The sequence below is a fragment of the Alligator sinensis genome, unplaced genomic scaffold (genome assembly GCF_000455745.1).
Source record: "Alligator sinensis unplaced genomic scaffold, ASM45574v1 scaffold345_1, whole genome shotgun sequence".
Lineage (NCBI taxonomy): Eukaryota > Metazoa > Chordata > Crocodylia > Alligatoridae > Alligator > Alligator sinensis.
This window is the reverse complement of record NW_005843099.1, coordinates 315,350-341,711: the sequence shown is the minus strand read 5'-3', so window position 1 is coordinate 341,711 and position 26,362 is coordinate 315,350. Positions and strand designations below refer to the sequence as shown.

Below are 26,362 nucleotides of genomic sequence, written 5' to 3'. Positions count from 1 at the left end.
GTTCTTTGGGATTGCAAAGTGTGTTTTGTTCAATTCAGGATTTCCTACCAAGACGTTTGATGTGCATGATCATACATACTCAGAAAGGTTCAGGTGCACAGGACATCCTATTTTGGGTCCTTGTTACAGTCTTAAGCTCAAGTATAAATATCTATGAAAGGAAGAAAGCAAACATGCTTAAAGCAGGCCACAGATGCTAACACTTAAGGACATGGACAATGTCATAAATATACAGCAGTATTTTTCCTTTTTTTTTGACTGCCCAAAGTTGTTCACAGGGGTATCAGCAAGAGGTAATGCAAGTATGGTATGTATGAGCAAAATAGAGGTAAATTTTCATCCAAGAACTATGGAAAGGTATATAAACCACCACTCTGAAATTGATATATGTAAAATTTAAGGGCTTTTAAGAACAGATTCAGAAAATAGCTACAAAGGTAGTTACAGTACTACCAGTAGTTTTTTTGGATACAAAAAAACCAGTAGTTTTTTTGTATCCTTTAGGACAATAACCAGGTGCCTTGAATTCCTTTCAAGGATGCCATACAATATTAGCACTGTTAGGTTTACAAATACAATTCATAAGATAAACCCGGAGATTTCAAATAAAAATCTGTAGTTGTGGTCTTTCTGAGTTCTTTGGAACAGAAAAACAGCTCTATTATTTTTCTGGAGGTAAAAAAAGAGTGAAAACTAAGAACTGGCATTTTCAGAGAGGTGCCTTGAGTCTAAAGAGGTTGAGAAACCACTGCTTTAGCAAATATTAGATGAACAGGAATTCATAAACAACTGACTTCAAACATCTGTATGTGTTTTAGATTTGTCTCTTTAAGTGATCTGGACTCATATGATAAACTTCACTTTAAGTATTGTAGCAGCTTCCAATAAGGCCCAGATCTCATAATAGCGAAGTTTTGATCAGGGTATTGATTTGAATTCTTCCTTAATGGCCTCTACAGATCGTTGTGCTTTTCAATCAGCGTTTTATCAATGCATTTCTAATGTGCTCATCTCTGTAATACAGTATGTAAGTTAAACACAAATAACAAATGGTTAAATTAGAAATATTACCAGATGCAGGTTCTGTACAAGAAACCTGCAATTTACTTTTTCAGGTAATATAAATAGGTAGTATAGGTTAAGATGCATTTATTAAATAAAATCCCTTATTTCTTTTACAGTTATTCATCTTACAGCAGTCAAGGCAATCGGAATTATGGAGAAGGGCAGGTAGGTTGAAGCACAAATGATGCTTTTTAAAGTAACTTTTTCTGAGCAAGAAGTGATTCTTATGTGGCCCTGTCTATATTGGGCTGTGGAGCTATTTTCATCCATCATGGGAGTTGCACTGGTGTAGCCCCCAGTCTAAACAAAGAAATGTGTAGGGGGGGGCGGGTTTCTCTAGCAGCATTTACTGCTGCTGAAAATCTGTCTCTAAATTATAGGGTTATTCTGGCTATGGACAGAGTGAAGAAAATTCCTCTTATGGACAGAACTATGGAAGCTATCATGGAAGCTATGGACAAAATCAAGCAGGTTTGGCTAGCTTATTGAATTTATTTTCTGTGGTTAATCTGTGACTATTGAGTAAATAATTTCCTGCGCAATTTTCAGGTTATGGACAAACTTCACAAGGATATAGCGGGGGATCGAATTATGAAAATCAAAATCAGAGCTCATATGGCCAACAGTCTTATGGCAACCAGGGACAACAGAAAGAATCATCTGGAGGGTGAGGAGACACATTAACTTTGTCAGTTTCAATTTTTCTTGGACAGAGATACCTGGTTAGGGCCTTAATAGAACAATAAATCCTCTACAACTCCAAGTTCTGAAAACTTTAAATGGAAGTGTAAGTTAAATGGCAAACTTTTAAATGACTGTATTTTTGTAACAGTTCTCTGTCCAGATTACTAAAGCTAATTTATTGCTTTATGGGCATAAATAAAATCAGATTAAAAAAACAAACCATAATGCAGTATGTTCTAAAAACTCTGTATAATTTTGTGGAAACTGGAATACCAGAAGACATTTGAGGTCTCGCCTCCCTCCCACCAGGGCCTTTCCGCCAATTGGCACCAAGGGATGGGGTGGGGCAGGGCGGCACGAAGGGCAGCCCACAATCAAGATGGCCCCTCGTTCCTCCTTCCCCCAGGGCCTTTCTGCCAATCATTACCAAGGGGCAGGGCTGCTGCAGATTCCTCACAAAATTGGCTCTGTGCATTGCGAGTGGGCCACAAATAGCCCTTTGTCTTGCTGTGATTTGTGATGAACCATATGATGAGCCAATATGATAAAATGTATTCTCCTGTGGTTCTAATAGTTTGTTTTTTCTTTTCCATTGGTTAGTTTTTGCTGTTAATGTAATAGCATATCTTTGATTGTAATGGTTTAGTTTTCTGCTTTCTTTATTTGGAGCCATCTAGATTCTATCCAAGTCAGCAGTGAAATGTTATTTTATTTAAAATGCTAACTCCTGGACAAAATCAAGACTAGGAAGTTGTGCCAGAATTACTATGTTCCTGCAGCCATTGTGCTGTGCTTTGGTATTCGATGAGTATAAACTCTCTTTGCTTCTAATACTCAATCAAGTGTTATTCCTGTTTGTTTTAAGTAGAAGATCCTCTTCTTATGAACAGAAGTCAAGCTATGAGCAGCACAAAGACTCATATGACCAGCAGTCTGGCTACGGGCAAAAAGACTCATATGACCAGCAGTCCGGCTACGGACAGCACCAAGACTCATATGACCAGCAGTCTGGCTATGGGCAACACCGGAGTTCATATGATCAGCAGTCAAATTTTGGGAAGAACCGAGGTTCTTATGATCAGAAGTCAAGCTATAGCCAGCAGCAAGGCTCATATGGTCAGCCACAGCAATCCTATCAATCTCAGCAAAAGGCAAACTACAACCTCAACACACAAGGTAAAGCATATTGAATGAGTGCAGTGATTTTAAGTTACATTAAGAAGACTTTGATATTCTGTTCCATGAAAAATGTTAGGCTTATTCCTACTGGTGGGTCATTAAAGCCCTTTTTTCTACATTTTGCCATAGGCTTTTCTTGTAGTACTTTATACAGAGATGAAAAATTCTAATTTCACAAGGTTTGGTAGAGCCTTGTGTCTGTGAATGAGAGAACTGGTAGATTAGGGTTTTCTGTGATTCTTGGACAAACATATTGTATAAAGTTATTGTTAACCTATTTCTTGTGTGTGTATTTGGAAATATGGAGCTTGAAAGGGTAGCTCTTGGAACGTCATATGTCATGTTCAGTGCTAATTTTATAAGGCTTTCCTGCCTTGCAGTTGCCTTAGTTGAATTAAACAATATCTTGATTGGAAAGGAAGACAACTGACTGAAAAACAGCACCCCTTTTTATTAGTATTTGTTTTTCAGTCTAAAGTGGATTTTTAAGGGGAGAGAATAGATAAGTATATGTAAAGGGTGAATGGCACCCAAAAGGCATTAGGGACCAAATTTCTGCAATGCTTCAATTAGCTAGCAAGATAAACATGGATAAATTTACTTACATTTGTGTAGTAAATATTGCTACTTTTGTGTTATTTCTTTGCTGACAGTGGTTGAAACAGGTGGTATTACCATAGGCAATTTAAAACTGTACAGGGAATGAATGGAGGAACAATGGAACCTGCAGAAAAAAAACTTGTTTATCATTACCTTGCGCACACTGTGCACAAAAAAGTGTCTGTCCAAGGAGTTAGTGCAGAATACCAGGTGCACTGTAAAATGACATCCTAGTTAGTAGAAAAACCAAGAGACTTGCAACTACTGCTGAAGAGGCAGAAGGAGTTAGAAACTTGAGAAAGAGGTCTTTTCTAAGTGGCATTACAGAAGCTACAGGTTCAGAAATGGCTAGCATTAGATCTCTCTCCCAAAACTCTGTCCCTCCCTCTCTTTGCTTCTTCCTCATCAGAGCTTTTTGGAAGTGGAAGGAAATGAATCTCCTCAGGTAGAGAAAAGGCACCCTGAAATCTGTCTTTAGCTCCCTGCATAGTGTTCTAATCTGCTCTGTTCATCACAGCATGCACCTCTCCACTTGGTAAATAAATAGGGACATACCAAATTCATGGCAGAAGTGGGGTGCATAGCGGCTCCTTTAATCTTGCAGGTTCCCCTGTGCACACCCTTCCCCCCTACTGTAAATGGTGCCATACTTAACACTGCAGTTTCTGCCTCCCTTCTGATCAGAAGCAAGTAGCAGGGCCCCTCCACCAATCAATGGTGGGGGGTGCACAAGGGAACCTGCAAAATTAAAGGAGCTGCTGTGCAGCCCACTCCTGCCATGAGTTCGGTAGATGTCTATAAATAAGTGATTAGTACTGTGGTTCTTAACCTTTTTAGACTTGGCACCCTGGTTGAGAATCACTGGATTAGCATCTGAATTTTAACTTTTCACACTATATTACTCAGATATCCTTTTTCCAGGGTAGGAAAATTCATCCTCGGGTTTTTAGACAGAAATTATGTAACCACCATACGATTCTGAGGAATATTTTAGAAGATCAAGTGAGACATTGGAACCTGTCTTGGTTTTTTAAGTCCTTGTGATTGTTTTGGAAAAGATGCAACAATTTAAATATAAATTAGACTTTAATGGTTTTTAAATGACAAATTTTAAGCATACTGTTTAATCAAAATTTACATCTCAGCTGTGTTTTGTGGTTTCCTTAGATGATCATCATGAAAAGAGTAGGTATGGAGAAGAGAATAGAGGATATGACAGGTCACAGGGAGGAGGTAGAGGGGGATATGACATGGATGGAAGAGGTCGTATGTTTGGATTAAGGTAAGTGATTTAATCCTGGTATCTGCAAACATCATTTTTATAGCTTGCTCTGTAGCTGTATTAGTTTTAGTGTATAATTTAGACCAGGGTTATCAAATGGGCCTGTGGACCAGGTGAGTGGCTTGGGGCCTGGTCAGGCCCACAGACTGGCCTGTGGCTTGTTTCGTGTGGGTGCTGCATGCAGAGCACACCCCAGCCCCACATAACATGTGCAGCATGTGTCCTGGTTCATCCCTATTGCCACTAGGGATATAAATACCGACTAAATAAATATTTGTAATTACAACAGGTTAAACAATTAATTAGCCTAGCATGGGGTTGGAGATGGGCATGGTAGCACTGGGCTCCAGCCTGTGGCTGTGCCATGTGATGGGGGAGGAGGGGGTTGCTGAGCACCAGGCCAGTGCCTGCCCTGCCCTGTTGTGGAGGAGGGAATACGCCCACCCACTGGGAGCAGCACCGGGAGCCAGGGGCCATAGCAGCCCTGCCAGACAGGCAGCACAACCCAGGAAGCCCCAGGTGGTAGCAGCCAGTGATGGGCGACAGCTGCTGGTCCTCAGTTTCCCAGGGCCACCTGCAGCAGTGCAGGAAGAAGGAGAGAGGCAGGCAGCAGCCAGCAAGGGGCTTTATGGTGGGCCTAGGGTTACCATATTTCCTGAATCAAAAATGAAGACATCTGTGAGAGGGCGGGAGAAGTGGGGGAAGAGGAGGGAGGGACATATGATTGGGGGGCAGCGATATGCCCATGCCCTGCCTCTGCCCCTCACTCCTGAGCTGCAGCCCCTGCCCCTCCCCCCCAGCCCTGCTGCCCAAGCAGCTCCCATCTGCATGCTTACACATGCACATGCACACACATGCATGTGACTCCTGACAGCCAATCACCTTGCCCACTGCTTCCAGCCCCAAGCAGCCAGCCTGGGAAAGCAGAGGCAGAGCAAAAACCCAGGCATTTGCTCGCATTTCAAAAAAATGCCTGGACACGAGGGCCGGGGGCCAAAAAAGAGCACATGTGTAGGAAAACTCAGACGTATGGTAAACCTAACTGGTGCACTGTGAGAGAAGGAGAAGGCACCCCCTAGCCTCCATCCCGTCCCCCCTACCACCTTATGTTTCTTGCTGGGGCACTGTAGGGCTTCCCTTCCTTCCTGGACTGTGACTAGCCCCAGGCTAAATGATAACTAGCAAGCTAGAACCAGTTATCATTGAGCTGATCAGTTAAACAATTAATCATTTAATTGTTCACATCCCCAAACCCTACGTGTAGCATGCATGCCAGATACAGCACTCAGGGTGGTCCAGGGCACACTGCATGCACTGTGTGGCTCCAGACTTGCAGGCAGTACCATGAGCTGGATGAAAGGGCTTTGTGGGCCATATCTTTGACACCCCGACCTAGACCATACTATGAGCTTGGAATGTGGTCGACTTTCAAAACTACATTATGTAGGACAAGATCTAAAAGCATTATCAGAAAGCACTTGGCTAAATGTTGTTGCTGATGATTATGGAACAGCTCTTTTTAAAAAAGATCAGCCATTGAAGCCATTTAACATTTTTACAAAAATAAACATATTCATTGAAAAGATAGAGAGGGGACTTAAATATGGAATTCAGACCCAAGGCATGGCTAATTATCTGTCACTAGTTGGGCTAATAGGCTAAAACAATCATAGATAGCAACCTAATTCACCAATTTTTGCTGTACCTAGAAAACCTTAGGTTTCTACATTTATCTTTAACATGTTTAATTTAATCTATGTTAGTAATCCACTTGATTTCACGCGTGTGTAGGCCATCAGGATTAGGGCCTTAGCTTCTTTTTAATATCCCTGTAAACTGTCCAAACTACAAGTAAGGTTAGTACATCACAGTTATTTCCTGCAAAGTATACTTTCATCCCTGATTATATAATTCTGTAGGTGGAAAATATGCAGGAATTCAAACCAAGTCAGGAATAGAAGCTCTTGGTTACCCATAAACTGTTTTGTATTAACATGACCATTCCACTACCATGCTGTGCTGTTTTTATTGCTAAACCCTGTGAGGTGGAATGGGAATTTTTTTTTTTTTTTTTTTAAGCAAGCTCCTTTAGGATCTTTTTCACTTTAAATCTCAACATTTCAAGACAGTTCTTTCACGTACAGATCATGACATGACGCTGTGCAGATATGTATTTTGTTGAACAAATTGTCTATAGATTTTTGTCCAGTACTAAATTGGTAGGTTTAACTTGTACTATAAAAATAAATGACTGTTGTAATTTGTTTTATATGCTTGAGCTAAAAGTGAAATTGTGTTCTGTAGCAGTGGTAGCCAGCCTTTGGCATCTGGGCCCCAAGTGGCATGGATCACCTCTGTGTGTGGCACGTGCCATAATGGGGAGGGGGCAGGTACCTCAGCAGCATAGAGCAGAAAGCAGACCATCAAACCAGGCAAGGAGCATGGCGTGTGGTGCAGAGTGGCACATCAGGCAGGGAAAGGGGACTGGTGTGATGCTTAGGGAGGGCTCAGGGCTTAATTTGTGGCACACCCACCAAAATGGTCGTGTCGTTGTCGTGTCTCCTCCCCCCCCCCCCCCCCCCTTGCCGTTCTAGAATGTTTTTAACTAATCCAGTCATGTAGAACAAGATTGTGTTATTTCTAATATGGTTGGTCCCAAGTTGTATTTAATTGTGGCCACTTCAATAGTATAGATGGACCCTGAGTTTTGTTACTAGACAGATGGTAAAATTTCTAGAAGCCCATAAATATATAGTAGATGAATGTTAAAGATATAAGAACTTCATGTTTCTTTATTGTGGTTTTTTTTTCCCCACTAATATATACATAAGTGGCAGCAAAGTCTCTTCAAGTGTTCACTTTCAATTAGAATTGAGTTTCAAAACTGTAACTGTTCCATTGTAGGCTAGAGTCAGTACTTTCATGATAAAACATGTATTTTTCAGGATTTATAACAGGTTTTTTAAATGAAAGGGAAAAAAGTGGCACAGAACTGATGGACATTGTCTATTCAAAAGTTGTTTGCTTACAAGACAAAGGAAGATAAAGTAATAGGTGTGAAAATAAACTTCTTAAGCAACGTTTTGTTTTAAGCACCATTTACTATAACAATATAGTTAATCCCACTGACAAAAAATCGATGGAAAGAGAAGAGAGGTGGGGATTTGAAAATCACCGAGGCAACTACTGAAATATAACAAAATAGTTCTAATTCCTTTACAAGTTGTCTTCCTCCATTCAGTACTATGGACATTAAATTTAAATTCTAACTTCTGTAACTGAAGTGTCATTGAATATTTTATCCCAGATGAAACTGCCTATTGTAAGTTTGATAAAGGAGTCTACTTCTAATGACTTTTTTTACTTCAGATTCTATGATTTCCTAGAAGAACAAAAGCTTCAGGTTAAATAACAAAAAAAAAAATGTGTGTGGTGGGGAACAACTTTAGTAAGTAACAAATTGCAACTTCTAGTGTCATGGAAAATGTTTTAAATGTTCTTTTAACTATGAAAAACAGCTTCTGTTCATCTGTTGCTTCTGCTTCTAGTGACTTTTCTATAAATAGTGTTTTGTCTTTTAATTGGACCATTTCCATTGGCATAAATAATTAACTAGAAGGGCTTGCCTAAACAGTTTTTGTATTCCTGTAACAATATAGGCTTAAACAGCATGGGAAGGGGGCAGTATGTATATTGTACTTGAGAATTCTAAAACACTGCCCATTTTTAAATCAATTTGAATAGATTTATTTAGCAAAGGTATAATGTTTGTCTCAAAATGTTTTTGCTGCATTATGATGCGTGATATTTCTACCAAATCTGAGATCATGGTCTTTGAATGTCCTTTCCACTAGCCATTCACAAAAGTTCTCTCTCCTGGCATGTAAAATAAAAAAACAAACACAAAAGGCTGTCACTGTTGCAGCTCTTCTGGTGACAACACTCCCTCCCTGCCCAGCTATTGATGTTCTTGCTATTTTGTCATTTAATCCTACTCTAAGCAGTGTTGAACAACATAATGATTAAAAATGCCAATAACTAGTTGTGGCAGGCTAGCTTTTGTTTTAACCAAGGGAATTTGCCCATTGTAGAGGTATTTGTGCACTTGTGAAATTCCAGGATATTGTGGTTACAGCCTGATAATTATTTTTTAAACAAATTTGATAGTGTATTTCCATGAAAGTTCTGGATAAAAGTTGCTAAAAGCCTAAAATGCTCTGGGCTAGTATGACGGGTCTGATTCGCTTGGTATTACGATTCAGGAGTCAACAGCATACAGTTCACTTGTAAAATTCAAATTCATGACCGGTGGTGGTGGTGGTAGGGAGAATGTTAATAGCTTGTGAAAATCATTGTTTGAATCCAGTAACCCATATTTCTTAATTCAGGATTTCTAGATCACTACTACTTTTGCTTAGGATGATTACTCTTTTGTAATCGTGCTCAGTAACTACCGTTTTCAGAATGACTTTCTTATAAAACAGGTTTTGGGGTTTTTTTGGTGTATCTCTTCGGACTTCTATATGCCAAATAAAATTTAACTCAAGCCCCAGTTTTCTAGTTTTTAAAACTGATGCTCAGTTTCAGTAGTCTAATTTTGGCAAATAACAAGTGTTTGCACCGGTATCATAAACTTTCTTTTAAAAAACAGGTTTATAACTAAAACCCAAGCAAAACCTTTGTAGTTTTAGCAAGCACATGGACTTTAGGGAGATTACATGCTAGCTACCTATATTATTCCGTCTGTCTTCTCTCTGCTACCTCCACCAATCAAATATGGGGAGATCCACTACAGGGTTTCTGCGGGCTTGTGGATAGAACACAACAAGCTGGGGCTCATTTGGATTCCTGTTTTTGGCTTGGCCTCCAAGTTTCTTGAATATAATTACTTTCTTTTCATGCTGGGTCCCCATCTGAGAAATGAGTTTATCTTACAGGTTTATTGTTTAATTCAATCATTTTTAGCAGTTGTCTTAGTTCCATCAGTTGAAAGGTGCTACGGAAGTACAGAGTGGGCTTGTTACCTTAAATCTGAAAAGGTTTGCTCCATTATTGCAGTGTAACAATGATTATGACCATTCCATTTTTTGTATCAGAATGCATGGTCCTTAGTGGATGATGATTCTACCTTTGTTATACTTATGCAGTCCTTTTTCACTTCAGTTGTATGGGTGAAATTAGAACAGAATGTCTCCAAAAATATAATTATCATTTTGTTTAATGTAGAACTTTTCTATGGAATGTTAAAGTTAAACCTCGTTGTAAAGATGTTCTCTTACAAGTAGTTTATTTTCTTACAAATGAAAACTGTTTTGCTGCTAGTATCAAGAAATTGTGGCCTAACCAAAGTGATTTGTGCTACATTGCACAACAAGGGCGGGTCCAAACAAGCATGCACGTGAGCAATACAGCACTGCATGCTGCACATGCAGGCATTGCCCGTGCTGCTAATTTGCAGCACGGGGGGTGGGGGGGGGGGGGGGGGGGGGGTTGACACTGGGAAGATCCTGTTGTTAAAAAGCCCATGCCTGAAAAAGGGTGATGCACATGGTGGTAGTCTGCCACCCAAAACCAGAGCCTTGCCAGCCTGAGCCACGCTCCGGCTGCTGGCCAGGTTCCCTGCTGCCAGATTGCCACCGCTGGAGCCCTGAGAGGCCCCCAGGACCGCAGGTAGGGTTGCTGGGGCCAACCCAGGTGCTGGCCTCAGCCTCTCCTACCCCACCCAGGGCAATTTGCTGCATGCCAGAGTGCAACTACATGGGCATTCCCTGGGGAGAAGTAGCAGCATATTGTGCCACTGCTGTTTGTCCCTGGGGGAAAAGCATGTGTGTGCTTGTTTGGATGTACCCCTAATGTTTTAAGGTAGTGTATATGTGTACTATCAATCTTCACATAGAGCTTGAAAAAAATAAGCAGGGGCACTGTTCAGTAAATAGATGGACACACAAATTATTAATATTACTATGTGAAACTCTATACTTAACAGCGTGCACTTCTCCTGTCATCATATCTGTTATACTTTCAATGGTTACCTCCTAGTTGTGTTCCTTTAGGCTTGCCCATATTTAAGGATTTGCAGACAGCAATAAAAAGCCTGTGGCAAAATCTTCACCTTAGTAGCTATAGTTATTTTTTCAATTATGTCTGGAGAGATCCATGTATATCAGAAAGAAGAATTTAGCCCTTGGATTTTTAATATCACTTTTCCCAATATACACTGCTTTTTCTCTCTCAAAATAGTTCTATGGTATAGAACTAAAAATGATAATAGTGTACACCATTGATTAAAAAATGTAGTAGAAAAGCTGTTTAAAAGGTTTTAATGGAATGATGCTGCTTTCTTCAACTGGAAGTAACACCAGTTGACACATCCTCCTCCTGTAATTCTTGATTTGTGAAGCAATGGTAATATCCATTATACCTAAGGTTCTGGGATATACCAAGAGATTTGATGATAAAAATGAAGCTGGATGAGTTATCAGAACATCAACAAAAAAGCTCGTCTAATGATCCTGTTTTCATAGCATTAGGTATAATTTTCAGGAGAAGTGGCAGGTGTTCCTTATGGCTGCCTGGAATTCAAACTTTTGTACCGATGGCATTACTGAACTTTTTGCTGGTTCTTGACTGGTTTAAAGGATTGTTAAAACCTAGCACTATTGCTGTTCAGCTCCCTTACACAGTCAACATAAGGCAGTACACAGTGTGGCACTACATAGTTACAGTGTACATACATCATGTATATTTATATTAAGAATTCAGTTGCTAAACTATCTAAGAGTCTGTAATTGACCTAAATTACAAGTCTTAGTACAGTATAAACTCAAGGCTGTACTGTATTAGCTGGTTAAAGCAAACATCTGTATGGGAACTTATCCCTCATGTAGGATGTTTTGGGTACATATTCATGTACCTCTTTTAATGAGACTAAAATCTAAATTCATTCTAAAATGAAAAGAAATTGAGCTTTTTTGTCCCTGGGACCCTAGCAACAGTGCTCAACAATACCAGGAGTGTAGCAAATGTAGAGTACATGTGAAAAATGGACCAAAATGTATAACTTAGAATGAATATAGGTGTCTGCTACCTGATTGATGTAGATGGATGCATTAGTTTAGTTGGTCACATGAGACCAAGCAGATTATTGATTGCGAAGCACATTAAGACAAAACACTTTTTTTTGGTCTTATTCTGGAATCATGGGGTATCCATTTTCCATTTTTACCCTCCTGTCAAAGTTCTCATGTTTCATAAAATCCTGGCTTCTTACTATCAATTACATCCTGTGCATGTCTCTACCCACATCTTTTCTGCTACATATCAGCAATCAAAAAACATGCACATGGCTTATAGTTCAGGCCTAATGAATTGGGGAATAATACAGAATTTGAACATGAAATTAGTCTGATTTCATTTACTGTAAATTAGTGTCCATAGTTCTAAATTAACAAGTTTTATTCAGTGGCCTATAATAAGGAGGATATGGAGAACCTTGTCCGTAGCTTGGAGTGAATTATGGGTAGCAGGTTTCAAATAGAATTTTTATGACCTTGTTTCTGGTTTTACCTTCGGTCTTTAAAATGATCCATCCTTGAAGAGAGGCCAGCATTAAATGTGTTGGAATACATGCATTATCCTTTTTGTATAGCTGAATAAAATTGTTTATGTATAAGTAATTGCCACTTAGTTTTCCAAATAACACACGGTACAATAGCAACTTAAAATCTGCAGCAGCAAGCTATTAAAATACATCTCAGTTAAAGATAATATTTCATGACTGTAAATACCATTTCAGGTTATGTCATGTTATGCTAGCTGTTACTATACAAGTTCTCCTAACTAAATTACATAGTACCTAATAAAATGTTGACCCTCGAGTATTAATTTCAGACAGTTTTTTACCCCCTTTTGTAGAAAACTTATAGATTGCAACTTTAAAAAAATGGAACATACCTTGCATTCAGTATTCTGCATTTTCTACAACAGAACATGTATGTACCACATTCTAAAACAATGAATCCCATATTGAAGTGCCCTAGCTATCTTCGTTATCCTTTATTTTGGGTTCTTGACCCATGTTTGGTCTGACGGATTGAGATGGGTTTAATTTAAAAATTGAAGAGACTCCTTACTGTCAGTACACTACTACAGAGGCTCCTTCTGCTGAAGACTCTGTGAAAGTTGGGAATGGACAATTAGTTGAGTATTTACTTGTATTTTTTTCTTTATCTTAGTTACTCAGCATGGAAGTTCTTATGATGAAGAATAGATGAACTTGTCAGGTTTCTTATAGATAACAGCTATAGAGAACCTCTACTCCCTAACTTCGAGCAGACAGTTCTAAAATATTTAAATGATCTGGCAATTAACTTAAAGAATTCTACTGATATTTTTTCCCCCTTTATGGCTTTAAATATTGAGTATATTTAAATCTTTCCACATGAATGTAGTTAAAATGATAAATTCTAGAGAATACTACCAGCATGGAAATCACACTTGATAGAATAGTCTTGGGGAGATATCAGGCTTTTACTTATGATAAAATTGACTTGGGAAGGCATAATAAGCTTGTTTAAACTCCATTTATAGTCTTTCAGATAATTTGTTAATATGTTAACTTGGTCTACATCTTATGCCACAGGTCTCAGAGTGAATTAATTGAAACTTCTCCAACTCTGCCACTGAAGCTTATTCTTATATATGCACGCTTTCTGTTTAATCTGAAATTTCTAGTAGTAGTATAGCCAAATTTCAACATCTTCCCAGATTTTTTCCCCAGAGTATGGTTATTAATGCTAATTTATCCCCACTTAATGGATGCATAACAGCTGAGATATATTAAATTTAGTTCATTTTATTCCTAGCACAAAGTGATAATTACTCTGAGCTATTACTTGTATGTACATTTAAAGCCTGTTAACTTTTTTTAAAAGTATGCCTCTCTTCAAAACCCACCTTTTTAAATAGTATCCATTTGGAATAGCATTTAACTTAACACATCTACATACCTGTCTTTATTTCAGCAACTCAGTGGGAGCCTAGCTGTTAGACATTATGCTCTTTGAAATTATTCACTTCCAGTTAGCTAATTTTTTAACTTAAATAATTAGTACGGTAGACATAGAGGTGATGCTTTAGGCAATAACTCTCAACTTGTGATCAGTTAAGTGTAGATTGAGCCTTGGGCTCAGCACATAGAGACTTAAGGAAGAAATCATTTCTTCAATTTTTCCTCTGCAGTGGTGGTGACCCTGGTGGCTTCAAAAATTTTGGTGGTAAGTGCCGAGTATCAAAAATGTTTCAGTGGAAATTCTGTATAAATCTAAGAGCCACCAATACTTTGTTACTATCCAATAGACGCATTCTAGCATTTCTGTTTTGCTGAGGCTGGTGTGTTTGTGTGCTTTTAAAAATCAGTTTTAACAATAAGCTGGATTTTTACTCTGTCAAATTGCATGAAAGAATTTGTGGGGACCAGTGACCTTTCCCGGATTTTGTTTTGTTACAAATGCTGCTTAGAAAGATACTAGTGACAAAACTGGTAAACTGCTTGGTAATCTGACAACCAGCATTTGCAAGATAACACCAGCATAACATCAGTGTGGCAGCTGCCACATACTGCAAGTTAAAGAACATGTTAATATTCTACAGATGCCTGCTATTGAACATTTTAATCTAAATACTTTCTAAACCTGTGGTTAAAATCCTATATTTTTAGATACATTGCAAACATAACTTGAATACTTGTCATATTAAAACAAACAAAAACAAGAATTCCTTGGTTAAAATAGTCTTCCCTTTTTTACCTGTCCTGTTCTGTAGGTCAAAAGGATTATGGACAGAAATCAGATGCTGGTAAGAAAACAAGGAATTTGGATTGCATTTTATAGTTCAGTATTTTTTGGAACGTATGTACTCCTAAAATTCATGCCTAGAAATGTGATGTGAAATGTATTGTTTCAGTATGGTTTAACCTGATGGGCTCTTTTCTGGGAAAGATCAAGCCTGTTAATGGTATATAAGAACTTGATAAGAGTAGGATTTTTCCTTGTTTACGTGCCACAATGTCCAGCAAGTTAGAACAAACTTTTTCTAGTGAATTTTGGATCAGCTTGACTCTGACTGTGTAACAGTGTTAATGCTTCCCTGTAGATGCTGACGTTCAGATAGTGTTCTTTTAAGAACGGACTCCTCATAATAAGATAGTTCTTACGCTTGAATGCATCCTTTATATTTTTGCTCCATTATTGCTCTTCACTTTTTCCCTTTGTTGAATTTGAAACTAGATTTAAATGGAGTTACTTTGTTTATAATTGCATCTTTTGGACAAGACGCTTATATTTTCCTAACAATGTTGGGACTTCCAAACTTTACATTTTTAAAAATATTTACATCTCAACTATATTTTAATAGACTTCTTTTTTGTATAGAAGACATAAGTTTTGAACCAACTGGAGTGTTCCAGTTAGAGGCATACTATGTGTGCGGGCCGGGAGCGACCCGAGCCCTTTTCCGTGCTGCGCGCGGGCTGGGAGGGCGACGAGCTGGAATTGGGCACAAACGCTTAGTGGTAGTTTTAAAGATTGTTTACTTACGCCGAGATGGCAGTGGTGTAGGCTGGAAAACTTGCTTGAGTTGCGGTTACAGACACAGACAACACGGACGGCCACGTGGAGTTTGCTAGGCTCCACGGAACAGAGCTCCGGATGCTCTGGGTGAATGCGCCACCAAAATCGGAATCAGAGATACGTCTTATAATTCTTTCCGCTCGAAGACGGGAAGAGGTGGGCGATGGATCAGGTCGCCACGCTCCTCTGAATCTCACACAGGGTCTCTATTACCCTGCCGTGTACCCAGAGCCCCCACGAGATGGATGTGGAGTCCTCTTCGGCTTGGGCGGAAACTGCTCAAGCCTCTTATACGGCTAACAGGCCAATCGTTAGCCGCCACGTGGGAATAATTTAAAACTAGCCAATAGCGGGGAACGAATTTGCATACCAGTGGCGGGAACTCTTTTGCACCGTGCATTTCTCTTGCAACTTGAGCAATGCACTCTGCAAAAGAAGCTGCAGAAAGGCAGGAAACTCGTCCCTGCACCGGGGTTTTCCTCTGCAACAGGAAACTTTCCCGTGCAATGAAGTTGCAACCTGGCGGGGATAATTCTGGTGCCAAAGCACACACAAAATCATGCCTTTGGTTCATGACACTATGAAGCCTGTCTGTCAATCAATCCAGTGTACCTTTTGTTATGCTGCTCCAAATCAAGTACTGTGCTCCTGCAGTTCTCAAGTTGATACAGTTAGCTTCAACAGCAAAGACTTCTTGACTTCACACACTAACCAGAGAGCTCCAAAAATGCCAGTGATCTCAAAGGCACTTGCTGGGCGTTGTGCATCCAAGTTTTTAAAATGGAGGGGATTTTCTTTGATGTGGAAGCATATTAATTTTTTTAAGTGCTGTGATATGTAACAGCTGCTTCTGGCTAATCCCTACAGTGGTGTTTAGTTAAAAATAACTTAATTTTTTTAATAGATACAGAGTCTGATAACTCTGATAACAACACCATCTTTGTGCAAGGACTTGGAGAGGATGTTTCAACAGATCAAGTGGCTGACTATTTCAAGCAAATAGGTATTATAAAGGTGTGTAAGGGGATACATTGTTAAGAAGAGACTTTGCCAACATGTTAGAACAACAGATTCCCTCTGTGCTGTTACAATTCAGGGTGTTTCCTCTCTATCATTCCCCAGCAGTTGGAGATCATTTTATGCTCCCAATTCACAGATGACAGCTTACTTCAAAGGAACTGGGGGCACTACCATTTTAGTAGCCCAGTTCTTAGCTGCCATTTTTCTTGTTCTACTCCTAGCTCTATATTCTTTTTTTCTCCACTTAATAGACAAATATATCCCTTCCTTTAGCAAGTCTCTCATGTTTCAGTAAATTCAGTAGACCCAAGAATCTCTTCTACCAATAGTGTCTAATTGCACCTGCTCTTACCATTAACTTGTTTGACTAGTCATTTCTTCATTAATTCAGTACATGTTCAGGAAATAAAGTATTTCTTTTTTCTCCAGACCAACAAAAAGACTGGCAAACCTATGATAAACCTCTATACAGATAAAGATACTGGGAAATCAAAGGGAGAAGCAACAGTGTCTTTTGATGATCCTCCTTCTGCTAAAGCAGCTATTGACTGGTTTGATGGTAAGATATTTTTTTCCTGTTACTCATGGGGGGGAAAAAATATAGAGATTGCATATTAACACTTGCTCAAATTTTGATTGTTCCAGTTCTTGGAATTCTATTTCAGAGAGATTCCTGTGCACCCCTAGTGTGATAATTTAGTCATTAAGAAATAAAACATACCATTTGAATACTATAACTACATGCCAGTTGTTACTATGTGCCATTTAGTCTGAGAGTGGGTGTTGTCTGGTGTTATTCAGGACAACACAACTTCTCACATCCAATTGACAATGGTAACAACCAGGGGAGTACAGATTTAAAAGGTGGAGAAAGTATGACAATATTGGTATTACCAGTATTTGTTAGTGCCTAGAGGTCCCACTCCACGTTAAGGCCTGATTGTGCTAGGCACTTTGCATTTTAATAGTAATTCCTGTCCTTCAGAACTTTCTATCTGAATAAACAAGACAGGCAAAGTGAGTTTCCTGTCAATGGCAGAGTTGGAAACTCCTGACTTCTGTTCTTGGTGCCCTGTCTACTAGATTGTTTTACCTCCCTAATGCTTCAAACCAAATCCTGTTAAGCAAACAGCAGTGTCTTAAGCCCTTTTGTGGTAGCTCTCTTTATCTGCATTTTGCACCACTCCCATTTTTCCCCTCAGTCTGTCTGGCTAATGTGGATACTTTAGCACTACATTGATACAAGTTGGAACATAAGCTCCAGCATTGCATTAGTTATCATAAATAGCTGATTAGAACTTGAAGTTATCATGCTAGCTTATTATTTCCTAAGAACTTCATAAAAGCAACTGTGTTGTTTATTATTTTAATCATGAGGCAATTAGCAAAACCAAAACAAACATCTCTTTTGCCTTGTAGTTAGTAAGTATTATGTAGCTAATTGAAAGCACAATTGGACAAATTTTTATACTGTACTGAAGTTCTACAGATGCTGAATTTTCTGGAACTTGATCTCTTCTTCTCTCCACTAATGTGCTGCTAGCAGTGATGCCCTTCTATAATAGAGGTTCAGATAATATCAATGCCTATTCTAATGGCTTTGTGTTTTTAGTGGAACTTGGCGCGCACAGTTCTGGAGATCTGTGCCCAGTTCTGGAGCTGACATAATAAGCAAGAAGAAATCGAATATCAGTTTTCACTGTTGCCTTTTTTTGGATAACATAATGCACATTGGTTCAGTTTAAATGTTCCTGTATTATGTACTCAAGCAGTAATAGGTCCCAAGCATCCTGTGATGAACCTTAAGTTTATAAAGCCTGCTAATTGTGACTTTAGTCCCTATTCTCTGCCTGACTTCAGATTAACACAGCTAACTACTCTTCTTTAGAGAGCCAGTCTAAGTAATGCTTTGAATATTACTGAAAAAACTTGCACATAATATATGAATGATTTTATGGAGCATACAGGTGACTTCTTTTTCAGTGTGGTCTGCTTTTTCAGCAGTGGCCTTTTCCCACCAGTAAAAAAAGTGTGAATCCCAACGTTGTAAAGGCCCTTGTCTTTGTTGCAAAGCACCTGTCACACAGCCTGTCTTTTTTGGTGGCATCCCGAAAATGTTGCCCTTGTAGTCAGTCTCATTTTCTGGGCCGCACAGAAAATGGGGCAATACAGCCCATCCAAACTATGGGATTGTCTCTGGTGCACAAGCTGATGTGTGGGCGAGGGTTGCCATGTGGAAGCAGTACCGCAGACATGTCTCTGTCAGGCTCTTTGTATACAATACTTCAGTTCCTTCAGGATCTCCACATAGACCACTCTGTTTCCTGTTGCTTCCTTAAGCAAGAATCAAAAAGGAGAGTAAGCACCCTCAATGTTCATGTCTTGCACAGGAGATAAATATTACTAGGCATTACTTTCTGACTGGCCTCCTACGAAAGTGCATTTCTTTTTTTCCAAATGGAAACCTAGGTTCAAATGTACAAGAACTTTTTTATCTGATTGGGGAACAAGATTATTTAACTTGTAAGCAGTACTGGTGACAAGAATGCCAGGGAAATGCATAAGCCATCACCTTAGGCTCTTTTCATTTGAATTGCAACTAGACATCTTTGCCATCTGTGGTGGACATTAGGGTTGTGCAAAGCTTCAGTTACTGATTTGATTCGGAGGAGATTTGGCCCGATTTGGTGGCCAAATCCGAATCAAATCAAGAGACCCATTTAATCTCTCCGAATTGAATCGGAAGCCTATGTCTTTTCTACATACCTCAAGGTACCAGGTGCAGCTTGTGAACACTGATATGGTGGGGCAGATGGAGCATCCCACAGGAGCATAGGGGGGCCCCCGCATGCTCAGCGGCAGACCCAGAAGTGGACTAGACATACTTCCAGTCCACTTCCAGGTCCACCACAGAGCACGCAGGGGACCTGCCCCCTGGCTCAGCGGCTGGTGCCTCCTGGGTCTGGGGGGGGCCCCCTGCACGTTTGGCGGCAGACCTGGAAGCGGACTGAAAGTAGATTCATAGATTGTTAGGGGCTGGAAGGGGCCTTGTAGAACATCGGGTCCAGTCCCCCTGCACTAGGCAGGAAAAAACAACTGGGGTCAAGTGGCCCCAGCAAGGTGACTGTCCAGTCTCCTTTTGAAGCCTTCCAGGGTAGGTGACTACACCACCTTTGCAGGGAGTTTATTCCACAGTCCGGACGCCCTGACTGAAGGAGTTTTTCCTGGGATTAAGCCTGAAGCAGCTTTCCATGAGTTTGTATCCATTGCTCCTGGTCTTCTTCAGAGGTGCCCTGGTGAACAGCTGTTCACCGAGTTCTTGATGTACTCCCCCGATGTTAGTGGCTTACCGCTACAAGTCCCCTCTCAGCCTTCTCTTCTGTAGGCTCCCAGGTCCTTCTGCCTCTCCTTGTATGGCTTGTCTTGCAAGTCCCTGACCATACAGGTGGCTCTTTTCTGCAGCCTCTCAAGTTTTTCCATGTCCTTGTTGAAGTGCAGCACCCAGAACTGGATGCAGTACTCCAGCTGCGGTCTCACCAGTGTGGAGTACAGTGGGAGTATCACTTCTTTAATTTTGCATGAGATGCAATGGCTAATGCATGCCAGCTGGCCACAGCATTGGCACTGCCGGCTTATGTTTATATGATAGTCGATCACAACTCCTACGTCCCTTTCGGCCGTGGCGCAAGTCAAATTGTCGCCACCAAGCCTGTAGGTATGTTGGGGATTGTTTGCCCCCATATGGAGCACCTTACATTTCTGAGTGTTGAACTTCATCTGGTTCCAATTTGCCCAGCTCTCCAGCCTGTTCAGGTCTGTCTGTACCTGCAACCTATCTTCTGGCATGACCACGCTCCCCCATAACTTGGTGTCATCTGCAAACTTGGCCTGGAGCTTTTCACCCCCACATCCAAATCATTGATAAAGATATTGAAAAGCATCAGTCCAAGAACTGACCCCTGAGGGACACCACTAGCCACTTCTCGCCAGGATGAGACAGATCCGTTCATGAGAACTCCCTGGGCCCTACCTTGCAGCCAGTTTTCCACCCACTGAACTGTTGAGCAGTTAAGCCCACAATCTTCCAATTTTTCCACAAGGATATTGCGGGATACTAGATCAAAAGCCTTTTGGAAGTCTAGGTATATAATGCCAACCTTCTCTCCTGTGTCCAGGTGGCAATAGACTTGTTCGTAGAAGCAGCTGAGATTGGTAAGACAAGACCTACCCATGATGAAGCCATGCTGGCTGTCGTTCAGAATCTTACCCTCAATAAGCGTATTGCACCTAGATTTTTTAATAAGTTTTTCCAGGATTTTCCCTGAGGTGGAGGTTAGGCTGATTGGCCTATAGTTGCCCGGGTCCTCCCTCTTCCCCTTCTTGAAGATGGGTACAGTGTTGGCCCTCTTCCAGTCCTCGGGGATCTCCCCTGTGTGCCACGATTTCTGAAAGAGTTTTGCCAGGGTTTCCGCAACGACCTCAGCCAGCTCCATCAGCACTGTTGGGTGAAGTCCATCTGGTCCTGCTGACTTATAAATGTCTAGCTTTTCTAGTTGGTTTTGCACCAGCTCAGCATCCACAGTGGGAAGGCTATAATTCTCACCATGCCCCCTGTGATCCTTATCTTGCTTGTCTTTCCCCTTGGTCCAGTGAAATAGCGAAGCAAAGTGGGCATTCAGGAGTTCAGTTTTTTTTCTGAGTGTCCATTACCAGCTGTCCTGAGGTGTTAAGCAGAGGCGCCATGCTTCCATTTGTTTTCCTTCTGATTCCTACATAGCTAAAGCATTTCTTATTGTCCTTGACTCCCTTGGCTAATTTAAACTCAGTCACTGCTTCCCTACAAGTGTAGACCACTGTGTGTACGCCTCTTGTTTCATTTTCAAGAGGACTGTGATGTCCCTATTGAGCCAGGAGGGCTTGCCAGCCCTTCTGCTACCTTTCTTCTTCATGGGAATGGTTTTCTTTTGTGATTCAAGGATTGTGTCCCTGGTCCCTCATCGCCTCTCCTACTAATGCCCTGAGCCTGTTGAAGTCCTCATTTTTGAAGTCCAGGACTTCAGTCCTGCTAGTTGATTTGTCAACCTTGCGGCAGACAGTGAACCTGATGAGCTCCTGGTCACTGTCACCCAGGCTACCCTCAGTGTTCAAGCCACACACCATATCATCTCCTTTGGCCAAGACCAAGTCTAGGAGAGCGGTTGGCCCTTGCACTTTCTGGATAGAAGAGCTCCTCAATTACAGTTGAGCAGCTACGTGACCAATCCGACCTAGCCAAGTGTTCCTCCCAGTCTGTGTCTGGGTAATTGAAGTTGCCCATGACAATCAAGTCACTTGCACGCGCAGCCTCTGTCAGTTCTTGAGACTCCAGATCCAGCTCCTCCCCTTGGTTCAGTGGCCTGTAGTAAATGCCCACACTTAGGTCTCTCTCACCTTGCCTCACGCCCCACCCCCGCCAAAGCTTGAGCTAGAGGGTATCAAGCTGCTTATCTTTGGAGCCAACGTCAGCCTCTAGCGAGGTGTACTGCTCCCTCGTATAGAAAGCTACCCCTCTGCTTTTTCTCCCTGCTCAGTCCCTTCTGTGCAGGATGTAGCCTTCTGCGGCTACACTCAATCATGCGAGGAGTCCCACCAGGTTTCCATGATCCCTACCAGGTCTTGCTGCCCGCTAGAGAGCAGGAGGGCTGGCTCTTCCTGCTTGTTCCCCATGCTCCTGGCATTGGTGTACAGGCAGCTGAGGCCCCTAACTGACACCCTCGATTTCCTGAGATGCTGTGGGAGAACCGTTCCCTTAGCATTTTCAAAAACAGTTATCTTAGTGTCCTCCACGTGGGAGCTTTCCTGTGTGCCAATCCCCAGGCATGTTCCACTTGGAGTTTTCCTGTTCCCCAGCAAAATCAGTTAAAAGCCCTGTCTAGTAGTGGAGGTCTCAGTGATGCCAGGACGCCTGCGGGTACGACAAGTCACCGCCATGCCTGTTAAGTATTTCTGGTCCACCTCCGGGTCTCCCCCCACACGCACGCTCCCGTGGGACGCTCCATCCACCCCACCATCTCAGCGTTCATGAGTTGTGCTGGTACCTTGAGGTACATAGAAAAACCATATAAAGCTGTGTCTATGGCCGAATCGCTGATTCTCTGAATCAGAATCGAATCTTCAGATTCATCTGAGTCGAATCGGGACAGTGATCTGAATCAGTGAATTGAATCACTGTCCCCCGAATTGGGCCGAATGTGAATCCAAATCGAATACTGCCCACTTCACACACCCCTAGTGGACATGATATTTGAGCTGATACTTTCGGATGTATATGAGGATTTTGCCCCGTTGTCTCTTTTTTCTAGTAATTTAACGTTGCAGACTACTGTTGCCTGTTGAACTTGTTCATTATTGAAGTCCTGTGAACTGTGTTCACCTTTTCCTTTTATTCTAGGTAAAGAATTCCATGGCAATGTTATCAAAGTTTCTTTTGCAACCAGAAGACCTGAATTCATGCGAGGAGGTGGTGGTGGTGGTGGTGGTGGCCGTCGAGGTGGTACTAAAACTTAGAGGGCCTTTTCCTTTTGAAAATTTAATGCTTTCACTTGTGATCTCTTTTAAAGGGTAGCTTCATAACAGTGACTTTTAATTACATACTGCATTATAGCATAGACTTCTGGAAGGCATAGTAGAAAGGGGTGACTTTTGGGACAGGAGGGACTAGAGGTGGTACAAAGTATGTGCAAGTTGAGTAAAACTGAATTCTGTACTTCAGTTTTTTTGGGCTATGTTCAATTTTGCACATTCCTTCTGATATGGAGATATTGTAGTTTGAAGCTTATCTTGGCTTAAGATAAAGCACCGACTTTAAGGTTGGGCATATGGAATTGTTCAACCCTGTGTGTCTGCCTTTTGCCTTTGAATTTTAAAACACTTTCTCCAAAATCTTCAAAGGAGACTAAGCAGGTTAGTCAGCCAAGTTTCTCCTGGCTCTGAAAAGGAGTTGGGTATGTAATTCCTTCACTTCCCCTTGAAAATCCCAGGCACTTTGTATAGTACATCTTTATCAGATGAGTCTGTTGGATATTAATCTTCATTTTGCAGGAAGAGCATTTTGCCCAGTGACTGGGAAGAAACACTAGTTTTTGGCCAAGGAGTTTTGGAGGCTAAAAACAAATCCTTTTAAAAGTTGTGTTTGGTGTGAAAGTTCACCACTTCTATGCTAAAAGCAAGTGTTGTGGTGTTCTAGTGTCTACATAGGAAGAACACTAGAGGTATTTAAGAGGGAGCCAGAGGGAGTATTTTTTTTTAGCTCTTGTGAAGTGACTTGGTCTGCACATATTTGTTTGCCATTGTATCAAACAGTGACATTTTTAGTAATGCACATTTAAAAAAAAATTAACTGCCAGATACAGGATTCAAACAGGGTCAGCTGTTGTAGTGCGGTTAAGAAGTTGTATAGAAACCATACGAAGCAGATTTCTCTGGCTACCAGGTACTGTTCCCACACAGTGTTTTTTTTCCTGTTGCCATGAGTTGAACTCTGCATCTGACACGCATCTACAGTTAACAACATGTATTCATTGGGTTTACTGACATTTAGAGACTGGTCAGATGCTGCAACTTCTAAGGGTTAGTTACCTTGAGATTTATATATCTTTTAAAATATTAAACATTGATAGTTGCCTCTTGGCTACTCTTAAAGTCTAGCATTATGTGGGAGACACTTTTTTCAATGGTTTTTCAATTTCATACTTTAATAAAGTGTACAATCTTATACTTTATTGTCATTGGCAAACTGATACCCATTTCTGGAGTTCCCAGTTCATTTCCTGAAACTAATCTAGAAGAGGGAGGGAGGTATTAAAGCATCTGGCTACTTTCTTCCACCAAGAAAGTCTATTACTTGGGCTTTGAAACCAGTGATAGTTCTTCAGTAATTGTTTCTCATGAGTAGGTCCATAGAAGCAATTCCCCTAGTTTATTCTGATTATAATTCTGTCTACAGGTTCACGAGGTGGATATGGAAGAGGTGGGGGCTTCCAGGGTAGAAGTGGGGAACCCAAAAATGGTGATTGGGTTTGTCCTAACCCGTAAGTGTTACTTTAATTGAGCAGTGGTTTTTCACATATCCTCTTTGAGTTTCCTAAGCAACTGAGCGTGTGGAATCTTTTTGTCTTTTCCAGGACCTGCAGTAACATGAACTTTGCTCGTAGGAATTCCTGCAATCAGTGTAATGAGCCCAGACCAGAAGATTCGCGTCCATCAGGAGGTGGGTACAAGATCAATACATACGTAAGAAGTTGCTGCTTTGAACGTTCATGACATTTGCTGCATATTTGTAAACCTGGCTAAAATTTTGCTTTTATGCTTCTTCCATGCAGACTTCCGTGGGAGGGGAGGCTTTGGAGCTGAAAGAGGATACAGAGGACGTGGTGGTAGAGGCAGTGACCGGGGCAGTGGCTATGGTGGTAAAATGGGAGGAAGGTAAGTATTTGTTATTTCATACCTACCTGTGGGATGTAGACTTCAGGAATGTCACACCTTGAGATGGATGGAAAAGGCAGGTGGCATGAACCATGTGTAGCAGTATTACATGCATGTATTTTTTCTTAGTTTAGTTGTATGCACAAAATATAGGCTTATATTATAGGCACATGCAGGTAGACCTACTTTGGAGTGTTCTGTGGGCATGACGAGTGGAGCCTTGTGGGGGTGAGTAATTTCCGATTGTAAGGAGTGAGTCATGCTACCACAGGCAGGGCTAAAGAACTATCTTTTTTTGTTTCAGAAATGACTTCAGAAATGACCAGCGGAACAGACCATACTAAAGACCACTGCAAATGTTCCATTTGTCCTTTCGATGCGTTTAGTAGTGAAATCACCAGTTTCACCTGCTGCTTTGCCCTTGGCATCTTTTGGATAATGAAATAACATGAAACTAGATTCTTATTTTCATGGGAGTGACTGGGGCAGTTTTTGGTTTTGGATTTTTCTTTTTAAGCAAGTCCATTTAAATTGTTAATTTCCAACGTTTTCCCATTTTTTCCCTTTCAACTCTTCAACTGGATGAACTGTAAAATATTGCCAAAATCTAACATGTTTTGTAAGACAACAATAAAAGCTGATTGTTTTATTTGGGAAATCTTACACAGTTTCTTCCAATCATTTTATGACTAAGGCCTATATTTTTTCACTCGACATTCTGCAGCTTACCCATGAAATAAATAAGAGTTTTCCTTACTTTAAATGGCAGATATCCCTAAGTACCTAGCTATGTAGGCCCCCTGTGGCTTAGTACTTGGAGAACCCACTTTCAGTACATCTTCAATCTCAAAACTTACGTAGCTAATGGCCCTTCCCCTCTTTTTCCCCTGTTTACTTCCTGAGCAGAATCTGGAGTCACCTTCCCTAGAGCAGTGGTTCTCAACTTTTTTTGTACCAGACCCATTTGTAAACATCAATGGCCAGTCCTGACCCAGTAAATAGTTTAAGTAGAAAACAGCCCCCCACCCCTGTTGGTGCCCCTCACTCCTGAGCTGCTGTTCTCCGCCCCCAGGACACAGGCCCCCGGTGTGTGGGGCACGGGGGGCCCCAAGCCCCCCTTGCAGGCTGAAACTCTGCCAGTCTGCAAGGGAAAAGCCACAGTTTCCCACATTTTTCTTCTTTAAAGGAGAAACCATTTTTAAAGTTTGTTTGTAACCCTTTCATATATTCTTGAGACCCACTTTTGGGTCATGACCCACAAGTTGAGAAACGCTGCCCTAGAAGTTTCTCCTACACAGGCTTGGTATGCACTGTTGTTAGAAAACAGAAGGTGGCAGTGTGTTCCCATGTTATTATCTAGGAATGTGATCTGTTCCTCTCTGTCACTGTTCTTGAAACCCAGATAGAAATGAACTGAAGTTAGTGTAGCGGCTAGCTATTT

General features: G+C 41.0%; 1 protein-coding gene across 3 annotated transcripts in view; it reads left to right on the top strand.

Annotated features, from left to right (window-relative positions):
- LOC102376251 (TATA-binding protein-associated factor 2N) overlaps positions 1 to 25,573 on the top strand; it is a 35,130-nt gene extending 9,557 nt beyond the window's left edge. Inside the window, exons 3-16 of one of the 3 annotated variants that reach the window (XM_006037343.3) lie at positions 1,182 to 1,230; positions 1,446 to 1,536; positions 1,615 to 1,732; positions 2,615 to 2,925; positions 4,696 to 4,810; positions 14,051 to 14,085; positions 14,633 to 14,665; positions 16,343 to 16,452; positions 16,888 to 17,017; positions 22,889 to 22,987; positions 24,443 to 24,527; positions 24,621 to 24,706; positions 24,819 to 24,921; positions 25,226 to 25,573. In XM_006037343.3, the coding sequence (XP_006037405.1) occupies positions 1,182 to 1,230; positions 1,446 to 1,536; positions 1,615 to 1,732; positions 2,615 to 2,925; positions 4,696 to 4,810; positions 14,051 to 14,085; positions 14,633 to 14,665; positions 16,343 to 16,452; positions 16,888 to 17,017; positions 22,889 to 22,987; positions 24,443 to 24,527; positions 24,621 to 24,706; positions 24,819 to 24,921; positions 25,226 to 25,265 (1,405 nt within the window). In that variant the 3' untranslated portion in view covers positions 25,266 to 25,573. The remainder of the gene's footprint in view (positions 1 to 1,181; positions 1,231 to 1,445; positions 1,537 to 1,614; positions 1,733 to 2,614; positions 2,926 to 4,695; positions 4,811 to 14,050; positions 14,086 to 14,632; positions 14,666 to 16,342; positions 16,453 to 16,887; positions 17,018 to 22,888; positions 22,988 to 24,442; positions 24,528 to 24,620; positions 24,707 to 24,818; positions 24,922 to 25,225) is intronic. The other 2 variants (XM_006037344.3, XM_006037345.3) reach the window with 2 other exon arrangements.
- The last annotated feature ends 789 nt before the right edge of the window (positions 25,574 to 26,362 follow it).